The 21,449-nt window shown below is 31.2% G+C and overlaps 1 protein-coding gene across 1 annotated transcript; it reads right to left on the bottom strand.

The window, feature by feature from the left end:
* Positions 1–12,891: 12,891 nt before the first annotated feature.
* Positions 12,892–14,998, bottom strand: LOC116766346 (uncharacterized). Its single transcript, XM_032656180.2, has 4 exons — positions 14,888–14,998; positions 14,385–14,483; positions 14,132–14,308; positions 12,892–13,756 (listed from the first exon to the last, which is right to left on the bottom strand). Exons 1-4 carry the CDS (start codon positions 14,954–14,956, stop codon positions 13,721–13,723), a joined length of 381 nt encoding a protein of 126 aa, XP_032512071.2. The 5' UTR covers positions 14,957–14,998; the 3' UTR covers positions 12,892–13,720.
* Positions 14,999–21,449: the final 6,451 nt, after the last annotated feature.

Genomic DNA, 21,449 nt, shown 5'->3' with positions numbered 1-21,449 from the left:
TTTTATTTAAATGAATACTCGCGAAAGTTAAATAACATATGCAGGCACAGGCCCGGTATATATTTTAGCTAAATGTTAAATACACTACTTCCTTGTCCTAGCTTCATCTGCGTATTGGTGTTTTGTGGTATAAATTAAATAATAACAGTTATAATAGGATTTTTACAAATAATGAAAACGTCCCACATATCACCGACCTTTCATATTTACAATTTTAATAGTTCATAGAAAACATGCAAATGAAATCTAAAAGAAAAATTAAGTGTGCAAATATATTTTTATACAAATGAAACTAAATCATTAAGTAAAATTTTAAACTAATTATGTAATTCCCTGGTAATGTTTCCTCGTATGAAGTCGGTATGAGTTATGCTGGAGGTATGTATTGCCTAGTTCGTGCGGACTCAGTCACGCCAGTATGAGCACTATGACATTTCCAACTGGAAACTTAAGCTTATTGTGAATTTATAATGACACACTTTTGAATACTTCTTTGAAGCTCAGCCAACTATCACAAACACAGGGCCTTATTTATTGCTAAAGAATCGCTGCGTTATAATTGGAATGTGTTCCGTCAAATATGTGAACTGATTGCAAACTTAAATGTTAACTCTGTTGACGTTTCAAATTAATATTTATAAAAATCACATCATTTATTTATTCATTGTAAGACTAAGACATTAACTCTGTCACAGGCGCTACTTCTATTACCCTTTGATCTTCCCGAATTGAGAAGCCGTTTGACGTAATAGACTCCCTGGATGTAATGGAATTAGGGAAAAGACCTTTAAAGCAGTCTTCGGTTCGCAGCGGAGCATACGACTCAAGCGTGAGGCGAATGATCGATTACATTTCACATATACATACTACCACCTCAAGAAAATTCAATAGATAATTTAAATGTTATATTAAAATTAAAATAAAAACATTAGTCGGGTATCCCTCACGTTGCTTCGACTTATGGAGATATTCATAAGTTGACGGAAATTCTATCATTCCAGTTCCATTTATTACTTAAACTTGTCTAATATATTGAAACTCTAAAAAATTTTAATAAAAGTTTAATGAAAAAAAATTAATGTAAAGGTTACGAGCGTATTAAATTTTCTCGTCTCTATAAAAATGATGTTAAGATAGTATTATGTGCTTTGACTGAGGAAACCAAAATAGAGAATAATATCTATTTATTGTTTTACAAATTTTATGAAATTAACTTGTTAACTATAATAAAGGTTCATTTTTTATTTCTTTATTCATACTATTTCTTCACATATAAATTTAACTAATCTTGTTTTATTCGAGAAATCGTCCTCTGAAACTTTAGTTGACCTTTTTGCAATTTTCTAATTCGTTGTTCTTAGCCTCTCATTTAAATATCTCATGATGGTTTCAAATTGCTGTTAAGTTCATTGACAACCGTTTCCTATCGATTCTCTGCTTTGATCAAGGTGGGTCGATAAAACGTATTTTATTTCTATAAAACCTTTTGAGTTACATAACCTTCACGTTACCTATAAATCCGCGTTGAAACGAACTGACGTTTTAAATTCTTAAGGTTTTTCTTTTTTTTTATTTGGAGTTGAGGCCTAAGTCCTGATCTGGAATCTTTGTATAGATCACATTTTATATGTATGGATCTTAATATAGATCACATTTTATATGTAGTCAGAAGAAAAAAATAGCAATTTCAAATACTTTCTCAAGCACTTACGCTTATCCTTGATCATTATCCTATAATTATTAAATGTTGTCTTCACTAAGATTTCGCAAATTTATTAACTTTAAAATTGCTGAAGGAGTCGGTCAGTGTAATAAGGCTATTTATTCTTTTTGAGAAAATACTGTAGGAAATCACTAATAGATAAATTTCCTAAATATGAAAAATGTATCACCTCTTTAGCATAGGTATACTTAAAATTGTGGGAGTGAACTAAACTTGACAAACCAAATTTATTAAATTATTCTTTCGGTAGTTCTGTTTAATTTATATTACAAGGGATGAAAATTCGTAGATTCCATTAAACTATTTATAATGAAAATGGCAGAGAAACGTCACGATCGCTAATTTGAATTAATCTTTTACAAAGCCGTGTTAGTAGTTGGAGCTTAAGGGTATGTCGTTACTCGTTATAATAAAATGCAAATTGACAGAAATTTAATCCCGATTTATGGCGTTGAGTCCAATAACTTTAAATAATCCGTGCGACAAATGCGTTCCGCTTTCTGTATACAACATAAGTAATATATTAAACGTGACTTAAACGTTTATCTATATCTAGAGAATGTAACGATCATTCCTTTTGAAATGTCAATAAAATTGATATTTAAATAGTTACTAATAATATTTAAGTGTAGTACAAATACAATATTATTAGTTTTCGAAAAATGTGTCCATTAACTTACGTATTCTCAGACACTCCTTACTAGTTTAATGACATGAGTCTATTCTTTATCATAAGAATAAATTTAAGAATTAAATGTATTACGACAACACTAACAGTCTAAAGTGTGTATTCTGGTGCAGAAACTTCATAAGTAATGTGAATAAAACCTCTGATCACACTATTTATTACGAATATAAGATAATGTTATCTTATACTTGTAATAAATGGTACTGCATACTTTAACACGGAATTAAACTAAAAGTAAAATAAATCTTTTTGTATACGAATAATAATAAAATATGTTGATTTATTATACTTAATCTTAAAGTTTATATCAGGTTTGATAATATGAAGAGTAACAAATATCTGCATTCGTAATAGCTGAGTACAGCATAGTAATTAAACTTTTTTAATCTGAGCAGTCGAAGTAAGGTGTCGACGCCTCGAGGCCACTCGCTTTCATCGAGATAGCTCTTTCTCAATTTAAGGATCTTGGCCGAGCCTTCTGATAAGCTCCAGATTTAGCGCTGAGCGAATTTGTTCGGGTAATTTACTTTCCGAGTTGTGAAGACAATAAAACTTCTCGAGGGTTTTATTTTTCGAGTTGCTTTATTTTGTTTTGTGTAATGAAGACTTATTTTACAAGTCAAATGCTCTTTTACAGATTTTTTTATATTTGCTAAAACAGGCTACGAAGTTTATATAGCAATTTATTTTATTTCCGTAGCGCTGATTGATTGTTTAGTGTCAACCGAAATCCTATCGACTGGGATGAATTAAACATTGATGAATAAATAATACCGGTTTATTCCATTAACCTTTTCCCTCAGATGACGCGTATAGTTTGCACGCTTTGTATATTTCGTACATATCCAAGTAACATGTGATACGTCTCGGTGACCCTCAGCGATATGTTTGTGTCCGTATTAAGGATGCGTGTCACGAGTTCGGGCTGTCAGTGACAAACTCATCCATCAAACCCGTTCGAATGATCCATCTACAACACTTTGTTCTTACCTTTATGAAGTTGGTAGTGGAATTTATGTAACAAACCAGCAAAAATATTATTAACCGAAAGTTAATAAATTTTTGCTCAGATTTATACTTCAATATCTACCTCTTCTGAATTATAGGAAAGGTGCTTGAGTACAAATAAGTAATTATTTATTATACCTACGGCGAGCACTAGGCGGGTACGGTCACGAGATTTTCCGTGCAGTTACTATGGATAACTGCCAATAACTAACCTCTTAATGTACACCATACCATTACCTGTTCTCGGTATACCGCCAACGCTTCACTTAGATTGCGCTTATTTTGTTGAAAACCCGTAGTTATGAATCATTACGGACACGATTTGAAATTATATTTACAGGTAATTCGCATTTTCATTAATATTACTCCTATTTTGAAATATTATTTACATTGACATGAATAAAAAGAGTAGGCCAGAAAGCTCCCCTATTTCCTCTCATTTTCTTTGTTTACGTTTGAATTAATTTAGTCTTGTAACTTTTGTTTCAAATTTGTTTTATAATATTAGTCAAATATATATTTATTACATAAAATGACAACACAAAAGCCTTCTAATTTTGAAGAACATCACTTGAATTCAAAATATTTACAGCCGCGGCCCTTATTCTTGGTACAACTTTTCAAGAGCTACTACTTAGGGTAGCAAAATGAATAATTATACTGTCTTATGAAAAAAATCGCTTCCCAAGTAATGAAAACTCAAGCTGATGCGTTCAAGAGGTAGAGTTCCGGTCCGTCGGATATTGCGGCAATATATTTCAATTACACATAAGAAAAAGAACAAGTCGTTTGAAGTAGCTGAAAGGCCAGATTACAGTCGTAGAGGAAATAATAAGGAAGACCCGCTAACGAGCGAGGCGATAACTTTTAGAAAAGAAAACGTGTAAAGAGAATGAGCTCGGAACTGATTTAATTACATGTACTCATATATTTTCAGACGTTATCTATAGTACGGAATAGAAGTACCTGTTACAGTAATTGAAAAGATAAATTGTTCTTTCTTATCTTAGTATTTAATTATAGTTTAAAAGTGAAATAATTAGATTTATTTTATGTATACATAAGTGTATTCTGTATTTTTTTTATTAATTACAATAAGTGATCAAAAAGTTTTTGAGTATCATTCTTGTTTTGAAAAGAAATACGTATATTTTGTTATTTCCAACATTTCGGGGAGTACCTACTTGAGTAAAGCGTGTTTACGAAATATGCAAGGGGCTTTCATAGAAAGTTATCATTATGGTATAGATACAAATATAACACGTTGTGGCAACAGAGAGGTTTCGTAGGGGGTGAAGATTTGTGCGATTTAGTGGAATTTAATTACGGAGTGAGCGGCAATATAACGACGCAAAAATATTTATGTTTATTGTCGGATTAATGCCTCGGTCTGACCACAACCAAGTTAGGGACCGGTATCAAAGTGTATTACTAAAATTAAATTGTAATTAAGTATTCAATGAGTTATATAACGATTAGTTTTTCTGTCTGTCCATTCTTATGGTGCTTTTATTGTATACATTCTCAAATACTATCTCTTATTAAGAAGTGTTTATTGTATGAGATAACATTTCCTTATTTCGATAACACAATTCTTTTAAAAGGTAAGAAACTTAAACATCAACCGAAACTTGTTTTCTTTTGTTCGAAAATAATATATAACTTAGAATATCAAATTATTTGCAGTTAAGTTTGTATAAATCTGTGAATTTAATGCACATAAAAATTAAATATCTGCTTTTTATAACAGGAAGCTATTTAATGGGAAAGTTGAATCAGTAATTTCGGTCTGAAAATTTTTTTCAGATATGATGGTATTTGGTATACCAAATTTTCATTGCTCTGTGTCTTGTAAAAATGATATAACTGTTATCATAGTGATATTTATTTCCTGCGTCGACAATTACGGTCATTCCAAGTCGAGCGTGATGTTTCCAGTCCATTTCTCGTAATAGCGTCGCTTTTATAACCGAAGCGTAATGAAACTCGTTTAAATATCACAAAAGTGGTTTGATGACGGTAGCCTTCCACTTTATATTGCTTAATTACAGCTCTTGACGAAAGCATAATTGGCAACTTGGGAAATTTCGACCAGATTCTATGGCTTATTTAAAGATTAAAGATTTTATGCTATCCAAATAAATAGGAGTTTGGATACCTGCACTTCTGTTCCTACATAGGTACGTCTGGGATGGAAAAACAAATTATACTCTGTTATTTTTACCCAGAATTTTTATTTTTTTATGTTTTAGTGATTCAAAGTCCTTATGTAAATATTAATCTTCGTGGTTTTAATTTTTAAATAAGTCTTGAATATATGATTTGTTTTGTTTGTATAGTTTTGGTGCTATTGAAAGCCTCAACTAAGAAAATGACATTTTATCAAATATTTCACAAATCATTGTATATGTTTTTATTCATATAACGTGAAATATTGAGAGATAAAAACTATTATTTATAGTCTAGTTTTTTAGGTAGGGTAATTGGAAACTTTTGACCAACAATTCTTCATCTTCTAACTTTTTTCTTGCATAAAATATAACCGCTGAAATAAATGTATTCACAAACTCACTTTATATTGCCTCGCATGCAATATCTTCCATTATGTATCTTTATGACACATTCTTAATTCATCTGACAATTTGAACACACTTTTGGCTGGCAATTCGCATGCCTTTCGGCCGTTAGAAGTGATGGTGAGTTACATGAAAGCAAACCCGCCTACTGATACTTACGCCTTTACTTAACTCGTCATCTAAAAACTTGGGTTTTAAAGTTAGCACCTATATGATCGGATTAAATTCTATACATCCAAATTATGTTCTTTTTCGTTGTATATATATCTTTAACAAAGTTTGAATTAACAATGCTCTCACAGTTTTATATTTTATAATTAAGTAGGATAAACACAACAATATGTTGAAGTGAGCTTAAAAAATTCTGTTAAAACGTATAACTAAGCCCAGTCACAAATCCTATTGTTTTAATATATTTGTCCTAGAACAATAGGGAATAGATAAACCGGAACGCATTTGTTGTATCGTCCCACTTCAACGGAGTCATTGAACAGTGTTCGTTAACAGAATGGAAATAAATGACGTCATGATTTAGTGCCCGATATTGTGTTGCATCAAGCTGATACAGTGATTAATAATTTTGTTTACGCTAAGGATTAAGCTTCATTATAATAACTGGCTGTAATAATTTTTTGAACGATGACGGCCACTTTGAAATTACAGTAACGAGCTTCAGGCGTTATTAATTTATTATGTTTGTGCTGTACACTGACCGACTAGCCTACTGTTACAAATTGTAGCGTAATTATGGAAAATGCTTTAATATTTTTTTATGTAATCAATGATTGAACGGCCCCGAAAGTAATGTGCTTGATACTAATTGGGTTTGAGTATTTGAAAATTATACGTCTTACATGTCTTTTTTATAAGCAGTTTTATTGAAGGTTGTTTTTTTAATTTAATTCTCCAGTTTGTAAGTCGTATGTAGGAGTAAGGTCACGCTACTCTTGTGCCATTTCTTTAAAACTTTTGCATTTGACTTTCATAGAGAAACATACGCAGTGTGAACGTTTGACATATGCAATTTAAAAAAAATAATTAATACAGCTGGTATAAAATAGGCCATGATTTTAATTACAATTCCAATACATGTAGAATTGTTTGAATGTATGGAATGCTTCCAGATTGAATTAGGTTAGCCAATAGAAGTCCATTTGGCGGGCAGCTGGTTGTACAAACTGATTAATTCTCGGGCACCGGCGAACACCAGAAATATTAGCTACGCGGATATGAGATTGCTAATTCCACTAATGCACCGGACAAATATCGCAAGTTTCTGCTAATCTGGCTGAGTTGCCATGAACTAGCAAAACGATCACCGATGCCATTGAAGGAATTATTAACACAGAAAATATTAATTATTATTTAAACATTTACGCAATAGAGAGCTTGGGTTAGATTCAGTTTTGGATACAAATATGGGTCGGATTCAGTTAGAATAGAAATGATATAAAACATTTTATATTTATAGAAAAGTAATTTAAAAAATGTACCTTCCCATGATAGAATATCACAAAAAACGAAAATTTCCTATTATTTATAAAGAACTTTACCGTAATTCACTTTGATCTTTAATAGCCAGAACAAGTGATTGTTGGTATATTTTAAAATAACACATATGTATGAATTACGTTCAGATACAGTTGAGCCCTCAAAATTATGATGCACAGAAAAATCATATAGAAAAATTTAATAGTTTACGATTGTCTTATTTGAAACGCACTAGGATTTAAGAGAGTTTCCACAAAGTTTTTGCATTGTTAATTTGCAACCGGCCATAGGTGGTTTTGGCAAGTTTTGGTGATCAGTTTGCTCACTTATCTATTCATGATCAGTCATATTATTACTTGACTTATCTATTTAAAATACATGCAATTTTTAATAAACGCTTAAGGTTCATCAAAATTTATAACCACTTGATTTTGGGATCACCTCGATAATTATTACAACACCTCTGGATGTAAAGAATGACGTAACACTTGAAATGACAGAAAAATTACCTGTCATATAAGACTGATGACCTCGATCAACACGACATGGAAATGCTTATTCGTTTTAATGATCCTCAATTATGATAGCCTCGTCTAGACGCAAACAGGATCTGTCAACGTGCATTGCGATGAAGCCATCGAATGAAAAATATTTTCATTTCATTTTTATCTATTTGCATATCAAACAATGAACACATTTAGTAACTAAATCTTTCTACATCTAATGATATCTTTGATCGTAAACCAGATCTGCCCTTACTGAATTTATTTAAATTATATTTGTTCTCTCAATCACACAACACTCTAGAATTTTATATATTTTTGTTTACAATAAATAATCAAGCGCTTGAGCGCTGGTGTTCACTTTTAGTTAAAAGTGTTTTATATTTAAGTTCTGTCCTCAGTGTTTTTGACTTTGATGTCTAAAGATAATATACGTCTATTGAGTATTATATTAAAGCATCCTTACCATTTTTTACTGTACTGTTAGTAAAATGAAAAGTGCCCATTAGTGTGCAACATCCTAATTGAGATGTAAACATCGTCAGTGGGGTGTCATTAATCAAAATATGAGTGTTAAATCATCGTTGACTGATCAACCCTCACGCACAAGTGCAGTCTATTCATTTGCCGGACTGATTAATTTCCGCTGTGAGATCGTTCTAAAAGGAAATGCGATTGGGACAAAGTGAACGGGTCTACTACGGAGTGGAGCCGATATTTCAATTTTAATCCTATATGGCATATATTCTATTTTATAACATCCATATAAAAGCGACCGTAAGCCTCTAGATTAGATTATTTTTTATACGATTTTTATTTTAAACCTAAAGAACTGTTAAAAACTTGACATGGAATGGACAAATATAAAAATATACATGAAATTATACAAACAAGTCTGCAAATATCATGATTTTTTTTTCTATGACAAAACCTTATTTTTTGGTTAATATTTTTTCTCTCAGCCAGACATATATTTCAATCGTAATGCAACATCTAAAAAGAAGACAATTTATATAAAATAGTCAATCGCAGACAAAACTGTCACATAAAATGTATCAGCACTGTTTCTATAACTAGCGTCGTGCCACCTACCCCCTGAGATTTAACTTATTACTACGTCGGCAGATTGCCAACGTTCAGCTACATGATTATTACAAACGAAAGTTGTCTCTGAACCCTCTCTCGCCACAGCATACATCCCAGTGATTCAGATACGGTTAAGCAGATTCAATTGAAACTAACGTTACTGCTATTTTATAAATTTATGTTTAAGACTTTGTGATTTATTTTACCAACCAATGTTTGATTCACTGTCTTGTTTTTCGTTTTCTGGTTATAATTAAATGTAAATTAACTTTTTTTTGTTGTGGAAAACTATTTATACTATTCAGTATAGTTAGTCCGTGCAACGTGCTATGTTGTATTGTACATTTGTATAGATTGAATACGTATTTATGTTTTAAAATTTCCAATAAAGCAAATTTTTATAATGTTATATATTAGCTCCTCTAAATACAATAATAAATAATAACTTTAAGACTCCATGAAATGGATAAAGTTTAAACAATATTTATTTAAATGTTGAAACATATTTGTGGACGAACTTACACATATAATGTTTGAGATGCCAAGCCAACAGTTAGGATTTAATTAAATCCGATTTCTCTACACGTAATTCAAAATTTCAATCCAAAACTTGTTCGTTAGAAGCCGCGTTGTAGCAGAATTTTATGAATATTAAACGCCTCGCTTTAACAGGCGTAATTTATTGTGTCATTTAAGAATAATGTAAAAATTATAAATTTAATTTTGCGTCTCGATAACAATTAGTCCTGGGAGATGCATTAAAAATGGTAACCTCTGCTAAACTCCGCTGTTCCACTGACAGATAGCACTTAGTGAAGACGGGGTTGTCCCCGCGAGTACCCTTCGCTTCACACTGTTGAACAACTGCCAATGAACACTAGCGGGAACGCTGAGATAAAAATCTAATCCTAATATTCGATAACTCATGCTATGATGACTGAATTTAGGTTCTGTTATAATTTATAATTCTTTCCTACTAAAAATACCTTATAAATAATGCAATTAATTAATGAATATATATTTTTTGATTATGTTTATATTAAGGACTAAGTAAATCTTATAACTAAGTAGCGGAAGAATATTATTATACGAAAGGTATAATCTGTTTAATTAATTAAATTCAAGGGTTGCTCATTACCCACCCTTCGTTTTTAAATTATGCGTATGTATCACAATAATGTTACGAAAGAATAATTGTTTTAAAAAATATATTTTTTTATATTAACAGTTTACAGACACAAAAAAAATAAAGAAATGTTTTATACATCTCATTTGCGAAAAAAAAATATTTCTTTGGATATTAATAAGTAGTATCATATAAGGTTTTGTATCATAATTGAATGATATTTACAAATAAAACTAACTAATTTAGATTGAATGCTGAATTCAATACGTTTGTTTGTAATATTTAATATTACATGAACTCATTAATAGCTGATTATGTGTATATTAAAAAGAATTATAGGTATTGTAGGAATATGAGAGGGTAGGAGAGAATCAATGTAGGAACATGAGAGGGTAGGAGAGACTCAAACGACATATAAGCAGTTGTCAGAGGACATCAGGGCTCTTTTTCGTTCGTAACGCGCGTTGGTGTGATAGTTTAGTCGTTAGTAGATTTTAGAAGTGTGTTTAAATCTTTCGATTGTGTTATATTCGGATTTCATTTAACGATTAGTTTAAATCAAGATAGTTGAAAGTTATTCATTTAGAATTGTTTTTATTTTTGTGTAAATTTAATAAATTAGCGGTGGAATTGTATCGAATGTTATTTTTTAAAAAAATCAATTCTTACCTTGTTTTCTAAGATCAGAAGTGCGATACGTACCTTGAGAACCCCGTTTGGTACTGAAGCTGCCACACCGCTCATACGTAGTTTGATACGAGACGTTACTGTTGAAGGCTCAAGTGGTAATCGAGAAGTCCTTCGTCAGATGAGTCGTCAGAGGGCATCTAAACTCCTTCGTGCCAACTAAGCTCGTCAAGATGCCTATGCTAACTAGAGACGTAAACCGGCTCACTCTTTTGATCTACATTCCTTAGTTTTTGTTCGCAAGGAGGCTCAGTCAACAGGGAAGCTAGACTCATGTATGCGGGGACCATACCGGGTTATGAAGATACTCCCACACGGCCGATATGAGCTGCAGCTGTTAGCTGGCTCCTACGGCAAATCGACTCAAGCGGCTGCGGAATATATGGTTCCGTGGCAGGGAGAATGGACTCCCGATGCGTGTTCTGCTTTCTTTGATGGTGAGCGTTTTGCTTTATTTTACTTGAGATTTTGATTAAGACTCCGATTGGGACTCTTTTGAGACTTTAAGCCCATTGATACTTATTGTGTTTTATTTTGTATTATGATAAGAATCCTTTATTGTGATAGGAATCCTTTATTATCTCAGAGTTTGAATTGTTTATAACAAATTGGGCGTTTGTCTTGGAGTGCATCGGACACGCTGTATTAGAGGTTGGATCCCTGGGTGTGGGATAGCTGTCTTGGAGTGCATCGGACAGGCTATCCCAGAAGTGGCGCTGTGCCTGGGACAACCGTTTGCCTTGGAGTGCATCGGGCCCGGTTGTCCTAGAAGTGGTGCTGTGTCTGTGATAACCGATTGCCTTGGAGTGCATCGGGCCGGTTACCACGGAGGGGACGCTTAGGTTGGGATAACCATTTGCCTTGGAGTGCATCGGGCCGGTTATCCCAAGAGGTACGTTGAGCCTGGGATAGCCGTTTACCTTGGAGTGCATCGGGTTCGGTTATCCCAGGAGGGACCATAGGCCTGGGATAATTGTTTATCTTGGAGTGCATCGGATACGTTATCCTGAGGATCTGGTCTCTTGGTTAGGAATTAATTTAGTATGTTCGGAAGCTTGACTTTGATAGTGAGTTGTCTATCGAGCTGTGGTTGTAAAAGATCATGAGTTTATTTATGGGATGTTGGTCGGCCAACATTGCCTGTATCAGATGGTATGTTTTGGAGCATGTTTTTATAATAACCTTCACACACACACCAAGTCATGCCTCAAGCAATTCCTTGTGGGTCTCTGACGAGGTGTGAGGGGGCGATCTTCCGACAAGTCCCGCCCCAAGTGGTTGGTTATTGGGATGTTTTACAACCACTTTGTGTGGGCTATGTTTGTTTGGCTCACTTTACATTGACGTTAACCATGATGTTACTGTTGAGTTAAATCAAAAATCGAAAAGATTTCTGCCGTTATATTTCTCAATTTCAGACGTAGACAATGAGGGAGAAGAGTTGTGTCATGACGCCAACTTGCCTCCGGAGGTTGACCTGCCTGTGGAGGGGACTGAGCCGCAACCAAGCCCGTCTGGAATGTCAAGACATTCAAAACTGACTACGTCTATTGCGAATGAAAAGAATTTCCTGCCCTTGGTGCTAATACTACGTTTTGGACGTCAAGAAAGTTAAACACAAAGGAGCCCGGGGACGTGCTCATGTCAGGAAAGGCCGTGTAGGAATATGAGAGGGTAGGAGAGAATCAATGTAGGAACATGAGAGGGTAGGAGAGACTCAAACGACATATAAGCAGTTGTCAGAGGACATCAGGGCTCTTTTTCGTTCGTAACGCGCGTTGGTGTGATAGTTTAGTCGTTAGTAGATTTTAGAAGTGTGTTTAAATCTTTCGATTGTGTTATATTCGGATTTCATTTAACGATTAGTTTAAATCAAGATAGTTGAAAGTTATTCATTTAGAATTGTTTTTATTTTTGTGTAAATTTAATAAATTAGCGGTGGAATTGTATCGAATGTTATTTTTTAAAAAAGTCAATTCTTACCTTGTTTTCTAAGAGTATAGTAAATTGAAATATAAGTTATCCACGAATATCATCATACAAAAAGTCTTTTAGAATGTATGAATGTTTCTACCTCTTCGCAGAAGGTAGCTTCTATATATGTATATGTATATGAATAATATATTAAAAAATTGCAATCATAATATTCAGACATCATACAAAAATGTAACATCACCATACAAAAATGTAATATAATCATACAAAAATACAGATATAATTTCCTGTCTGCGTCTTCATTAATATTATAAACACATTTCTACTTTTTAAACTTCAAAATGCTTAGCAAAATACGGACGGTAATAAAAGCTTATTTGACATAAAATCCACTGTTCCAATTCCGACAAAGTGAAACACATCGCATTTTATAGACCTGAGTAAAATATGTTTTAGTCAAAACAAATCTAAATAATTCTTAATTCAATTCGAAACAACAAGCACTATAAATAACATCAAATATGTTCGTACTTCAAATTACGTAATGCTATACATTATGGACCACAGAACAATATTGTCATTACTTTACCGCTATTTCAAAGAAATACACTGTAATAAACGTCGATCAAATTTAAGTGGTAACATTTAATGAATACCATTTATAATTGAAGTAATCACTTTATTAATATTTATATCAGAATGTATCATACTTTTGTTATGCTATTTAATAGGTAATCATGTAATTTCAGTGAGAAACAAATACTTAAGGAGTCTATTTCTAAATAGGACTTTGTATAGTGAAAAACAGAATAACTTGTATGTAATTTTACGCATCTACTCCATGTTACAAATTAATTAGTAACCAATTTAGTACTTCAGCTATATACTCATGATAGTTTATATAATAACAACCTCCGGAACTGAAAATTTGATCTGAAAAAAGAAAGTAAAATTTTATTAAATATATGCCTTTTGTGATCCAAAGGAGCCTTTAAATGATTTATGATTACAGCTTGTGTAAATTTTTATTAATGACAGAATTTTGATTGAAATATTAAGTTTTGTAAAATCTAATTATTATATATTTAATTTCATTAAAGTGGTATTTAAAAAAAACTCATTGTAATAAATTTATTGCTATCCGATAAACTTATCAATGTGTTTGATACAATTGCTAACTCCTGCAGGTGAATCCGTTTAAAGGAATCTTAGAAAAGAATCCAAATTAAATAAAATATATTTATTTTTTTCTCGATATATTTTTATAATTATGAATACAAATGTTGCAAATAAATTATTCTTGCTTACGTGATTGTTTTTACGTATTTTTGTTGGTGGAACTCGTATGTTTTTTGACAAGGGTAATCTTCCAGCCCTTACAGGTCCGTTATTTTCCAATGCATATTTATTTTCGTAGTATGAAACAAGTTTCATCATAAGAACATCATTTAATTTTGCCTTCATATCTCTATTTGATTTTTCCACCTAAAACAAACAATACTCTTTTTGAATTCTTGTAATATTTTTTTTTTTGTGAACCGATTTTAAAACAACTGCTCACGTGATATTTTTGTGTAAATGTGTTCAAAGGTTTGTATTTTGACAAAACTCTCCAACTCTTGTCGTCAAATGTCTGGAATCCATAATTTTGAAGAACAGCCTGCAATATATTGATTGTGTGTAAGTTATATTCGTTATTTTTATTTATAATACATATTTACATGAAAAAAACTAGCTTTTAGCTTGAATAATTGAAATCAGCCATTTCGGCGGTTCATGTTATAAATTTTAAAAACTAGATATCATTCTTAAATTCGAATAAATGTCTCGTGTTTTATTCTGACTTTTATGTGAGAAACGCTACCTTAAATATTAATCTAAAATTTTATAAAAATCAATCAAGTTTTTTTCACGAGTAATCACTTAAATAAAAGTAATATTTTCGGATGTACTACGCCTGTTTTGTGATATTATTTTTTTTTATGTGATTTTTACTTGACTGAATAAAAGACACTAAAACACGGATCAATATTTGTGTTTATAATACAAAAAATAATTAATTACCTCCGTCTCGTTTTTCACTACACTTATAACTAAGGTTATTAAAACGTAAACGCTACCCAACCTTATCATGATATGTTTGATTGAATAAGCACTCAGAAAGGTAACGAAACAATATCGAGTGTATAAGGAAATAACAAGGCGGTATTGTTGAATAACATGGTAAGGTCCAGTTTTTTTTGTATGAAAAAAATAATATCAATAATGACATTTCGGGGACATGGAGACTTTATTCTTTAAAAACTTAAAAGTTCAGGTAAACAACAAGAAAAGACGGGGAGAGAAATCCGTGCAAAGGTTTAATGGTCTTGCCTTGATCCTGAACGAGTCGAGAGCGCAGTTACATGGCTAGATTTATTAGTTCAATTACCCTGCCCTGTTCGAACTACTCTGCTTACTTGAGCGCAGACGCCAACAAGTAAATTTCGCGTCAGCTCTTACACATATTGTAGTCACAATATAAAATGTTTATACCTATTTCATATATTAAATTAAAACTATATATAACGATAGTTTTACACGTCTATCATTATAGTTTAGTGCTAGAATTTTTCCACTTATATCCATGCATATAACACGTACTTACATAAAAGAATATTACGACTCAGTTTTGTACAAACAATATTTACGAACAGCATGATATGAAATTTTACGAGAGCAAACTCTTTGCAAACTTAGACGTAAATAGAGGCAAAAATTTTAAGAACGTAAATGATGCTATATTTTATGTTTCATTAATCATCGCGATAGTTTAGAAGATCTCACTTTTATGTTTCAATCTCGTATGGCGAAGCTAAGAAATATTAAACTTTTTGATGACCTAGTGCTTTTTGTTTTAATATTATTTTTACTCTTTGTCTGTCATAAATAAAAAAAAAATTAAAATAACCTTTCCAACTGAAAATTAACTTATTTAATATGTTCCTCCTTAATTCAAACTCAATTAAAAATTACTAAACTATCCTTCAAATATTATAACGTCACTAATAATTTTCGTTGTAATTTAACACAATTACTTAGACGTATTAGAATCATCATCAAAAATAAATATTTATCATTCAATTGCCTTCATAGATTTTTATAAACTCCATTAGAGTTAGAATTCATATTTTTAAAAATATTAATGTTAAAATGTAAAAATTAAATCATCAAATGAATTACAATTTTGAACAAAAACCTTTCCTACTAAATATTTGAACATCACGGATAGCTGTTATCCGACGCAGATCGGTTACAAAATAAATGAACAGCAAACTAAAAGTTTAGCTATCAAACGGAGAGAGTAACATACATTATTTATCACTTGATATAGGCCGGCCTCGGACAGTATTCAGTGAGAGAGCTAAGTGTTGTGGCACAACGATAATAAGTCAAACCTGAAACCACCGACTGCGGTCGGCCTTACTCCGCCTAAAATAAATTGCATTGTATTAGTTACCTACGCTGCATGACCCTTTACCCTGTCTGCGCGTCAGGCTTAATTAGATTTTTACGAAATTCTCTAAAGTATATTCACTTTCAATTTCAAAGACATTATTCTAGCATAAATTATTAATGGTATGTTTAAAGATTAACTCGTTTACATTAAAGTTAAAATGACAATATAATTCCTAAAATTTTAGATGAGGTTATTGACTGTCTGAGTAAAATTTATAATGACATTTAAATAGACACAGAGAGCCTAAAAATATCGAAAAAAGGTGTTTAATTTTTTAACTTTAATAGTGTTACTAAAAACATTATCAGATCACGTTACAAATAAATTATGCACTAGTAACCACCTTCACATATTAACTTAACAAAATGTGCAAACTAAAAGCCATTTATTACAGTTATATTAAAAATTTATTCGCTTCAACCTGAAGATATGAGCTGCACTTGATTAAAAAGGGTAGCCCGATTGAAAAATGTGAGACATGAATGCTATTTATAGTTAGCACATGATCGCTCCATCTCGATTGTAGATGCACGGGTTGATATCTAGCAATACAGGCTTTATGTATATCGAATGTCGTGACTAAGTTACGAAAGATTTTATTGAATTATAAATAGAAAACGATCGTTTTCAATAACATACAATTTACTTTTTTTTGCATAAAACAAAATTACAAGTATATGTGAATGTCTTGATGAATAGAAAATAAATGTTAGATTAAAAATAATATCTGCATGATTTTTAAAAGTCGACTGGATTATATGAGTCAATTTTAATTAAAAAAATAATAATTTTCGAAGTTTTATATTAAAAACGAATGAATTTTCCGAAAAGCAATAAAATAACACTGCATTACTGACAGAAGTCGTTTCTAAGTTAAAAAAAATATTACAAAATAAAGTCGTATCAGCCAGTTGCAAGAAGGTTCCTAATAAACCATTTCTATAATTTTGTACATACGAGTATATCCGGAAACGTTGGTGAATCTTACTCGCGAGCGTTCGCACCCTTCCACCGCACTTGAAAGTACCTCAACTTGTACCGAAAATCCGATTAACTTCGCGTTTGAGTCCCTCAGGCGGAGAGAAATTAATGAAATACTTACCTAACAGCGTTTCAGATTATCGCGAATATCCAATTTCAAGAGAAATAATGATGATAGAGACTTAATTAGTTTTTACACTTTGAAAGAATGATGCCATTATATTAAATAAGCTTTATATTTACTTAATGTAAGCATTTTCTTTTATGTAACACTAGGCGCCGCTCCAAGTACTTAATTGTATTCTTGACGATCCAATTTTGTTTCACGGATTAAATAGCATAAGTTTTTGTAGGGTGCCTTGATATTTCTATATAACATGTGAACTCACACAGCCAATACAGAAAGAAAATAAGTATACACGAATATAATTTTATTCTATTTTATTATATTTCTAAATCACTTTACAATAATTGTGAGTGGTGTCAGTTATATGTTGTAATTTTTGTAGTGAAATAAGATTCTCTAAATATATTTTTTTAATAACATGATCCATATTACTAGATTTTTCATAGAGGATTGTTTTATATATCACCCCCCCCAACATATTATATCTGATGTAGGGAACAAGACAGGAAAAATAAATAATATTCGTAAATGGTAAAGGGGATGTTTCTTGTTACGTTGTTTTGCTCGGTGTAACTCACCTAAATGAGATTGGCGCATCTTTCGAACTACGTTTATTTAATGGCCGAGTTGGCGTCCCATCATATTATTCTTGGTACTAATAAGCTTACATAATTTGGAAGATTAAAAGCTGTTGACAGTGAAAATTATTGATGTTATTCTTTGTTAGAGAATATCGTATATGTCTTTTTTTTGCTTCATTATTGATTTGCGCTAAGATGTTATTGCATAAAACAACGTCCTAATTTATTCAGCAATTGAAAAAATATTAATTCAAAGCTCGTCTCTTACACAATACCAGATATTTTAACTTAATGACTTCAATTCAGAAGAAAATTTTGGTATGATTTCTTTTAATTAATGAAATGTTGATTAATGGTCATGTTTTTTGTCTTTAAGACACACAAATGATTTTATTTTTGTAAAAAAAATTATTTACGATTTTTTGGTTAAAACTATGTGCTACAAACTGTATTTCAGAAATGAGATCTAAGACTTTCGCTAGTATTCATTTAAACAAAACTAATATTTTTCGGATTATATTACGCGTATTTTATTATTTTTAAAAAGTACATATTCCCGACGTTTCGGTTACTTTTCAGCAACCGTGATCACGAGCAAACGAGAGGTGATCACGGTTGCTGCAAAGTAGTCGGAAGTATGCAGTTTTTTTTATAATAAAATACGCGTAGTATAATCCCAAAAATATTAGTTTTATGTGGTTAAGAAATTTAGTAAAAACAAATTTATAAGAACAAAAAATTTCAAATATACTTTTTATAGCATAACTTAAATATACTCTTAAATTTATTTACATAATAAAAATAGAAATACATTTATTTACACAAGAAATAAAAGGAATCCTACTGACAATACTAATAAAGCGTGATGTTGGACAGTAGCGAGTTGGTACGAATGTCAATTCTGTCATTGTTGGACGTCTGAGGAATTAGTGTTCCAATCAATCACGGCTGTGTCTCTGACATTGGGGTAATTAAGGACGAGAAACGTAACGTTCTGGATTTCCTATTATATATTTGAAAGTCAGAAAAATCATTATGAAAGTTTTGCTTCTTAATTGTTTCACTGAGACATCTTCAACAATGAGAAATAATTCATGATTGTCGGGGAAATGATTTTTTTCAAACAGTTTTGGTGTTATAAAATTAATTACCACAGGTCCTGAAGCTTTGTTTTATTTGAACAATTTACATCCACTAAAAAATCATTTCTATTTAACAAAATACCTACCTGTTAATTAATAACAAACGCCATGGCCAAAGTAATTTTTAACAAGCATTTTATTACTGACATTTTCTGTCTTCATAATTTGTGAAATACTTGCTTTTTGTGAAGATAATAGTCTAACGTAGATTGTAAATCTCCTTAATTGCCAACAATGTTGAAATTAAGCTTTTAATGAGTTTTAATTAACAAGTTCTATAAAGTTTTGAGATACTAGGATGCTGATTGACCAGAAAATTAAAGCATTTTTTTAAAAAAATTAACCCTTTCGTAAGTGATGTCAATGGCCGGAGACTCCTATAATTGTTGCAGATACTACAAAACTCTCTTGGATTCTTAATTTCTTATTTTATGTAATTCTGTATGCCAATATGGTAAGGTTAATTACTTTTTACCAAATTTATTTAAATGTTGAAATCTAAGAATTAGTTTCAAGGACAATTATAAAGTAGTTCATTTGTGAATAAGATGTCATTTGTGTTTAAAAAAGAGGACCAAATGAGACTTTTAGTAAAAAGTTACAGCTTTTAAAACTGAGTTACATTCCCAAACAGACGACCATGCAGTTAAGTATAAACAAAAATTATTCCTTAGAATCCAGAATCATAAAAAAAAAAACTATAAAACAATTTTTTGCAGAAGTTTTATAGCTAACAAGCGTCTGACTCTTCCATGGGCTAGTCATTTTAACAAATCAAGATAAAACAAAAACAAAAGAAACTTGGGGTGACCCTTACTACGCCCTACTTCTAAAAGTAGCGCATTTTAATTGTCATTTTAAATTTTTTATAGTGTCTTCTTGCTTTTGATTAAGTTATGTAAGATTTTCGCACCCTCTTATATCGTGCATTATTTTTGAATTCAATTTGTACTGTCTTATAAAATTAACTTTTATTTTTTATCATTAAGATTTTTTTTTTTCAACCTTTAAATCACACTGAATATTGTTTTTTTTAATTTTCTAATTATATATTAATTGATTTTATCCAAGTTAATAGATTCTTTGAGCATATTCTAATATTTATATTTTTTTGACATTTTGACAAATTTATAAAATGATATTATTTTATGTACTGTTTAAATATATTTAATAAACAGCTGTTTGTAATTAGCTAAGAGAGATTATGTCCGATTTTATGGCTAACGTACAAATTTACAGTTTTTCATAAAATAATAAATCTCATAGTTTATGCAATGATTTCATTAACTCAACTCAAATTTTTAAGAGAAAGATAACAACTTGGTTAAAATGAATAAGTTAACCTGGTCTTAAAAACAGATTTAAGCTTTTTAACGTGGATTCCATACAGTTGAGTCTGTTGCTTTAAAATTATTAGTCTTGGTTTTTATTACTTACAGAAAGATATAATTTGATACAAATACTGTTTAACGTTTAATCTCTAATTATGAAAAGACCCTTTCGCGATACGTGGAGAAACTTATCATCTCCATAGGTGAAGTTATTACTAGATACATACACTTAGTTTTACCATCCCACTCAATACTTGGTTATCAAATAACAGAATCGCTTCATTATATTGACTTCAGAAAAAAGAATGAAATGTCATTAAGAGTAATCGATTATAATTATTTTTATATGTTATATGTTATATTAACAAGCGTTTTGCTCTTGAGTTATATATTTATTAACCGTATTCCAGCCATGGATGTTTCTTGAAATTTCCTTGCATATTTCTCTCTTTGCTAACTTTTGAACCGATATTAACTCCAAAATTTGGAAGTTTAAACTCGATTTCTTATAAAAGAACACATATCAAGAAACTCTTCTCATAAATGTTTACAACGACCTTTTGGGTAGAAAACCTTTTTATTCAAACTATCAGCGATATCATCATTGGAAGGTCCAGTTATTTATTGCAATAGAATATTCTAATTTAATTTACTTGCTTTCTAACAACAATAAAGTAGGTCACAATATCGAAGCAACATCATAAGCAAGGGGGTTGGTTGTGTCACATCGCGACATTATGAAAGACGTCCTCAAGTTTCATGTTGGACGCCTTATCTGAAACAACATTAGAGCAATGTTTCTTATGACGTTATTTTGCATACGCCATTAACGGGATAACTAAACAAAGGCATTTCTATTTTATATCTGCAAAAACTTGTTATCAGGGACGGTCTAATGAATATTTAGAAGCAATGTTAGCAATTTCCACAAAAGTGGGTTATGTTTTATCGTTGATCAAATCATT

The sequence above is a fragment of the Danaus plexippus genome, chromosome 15 (assembly GCF_018135715.1).
Source record: "Danaus plexippus chromosome 15, MEX_DaPlex, whole genome shotgun sequence".
In the NCBI taxonomy this organism is placed as follows: Eukaryota; Metazoa; Arthropoda; class Insecta; order Lepidoptera; family Nymphalidae; genus Danaus; species Danaus plexippus.
The sequence above is the reverse complement of the archived record's forward strand: the minus strand, read 5'-3'. Positions and strand labels throughout refer to the sequence as shown.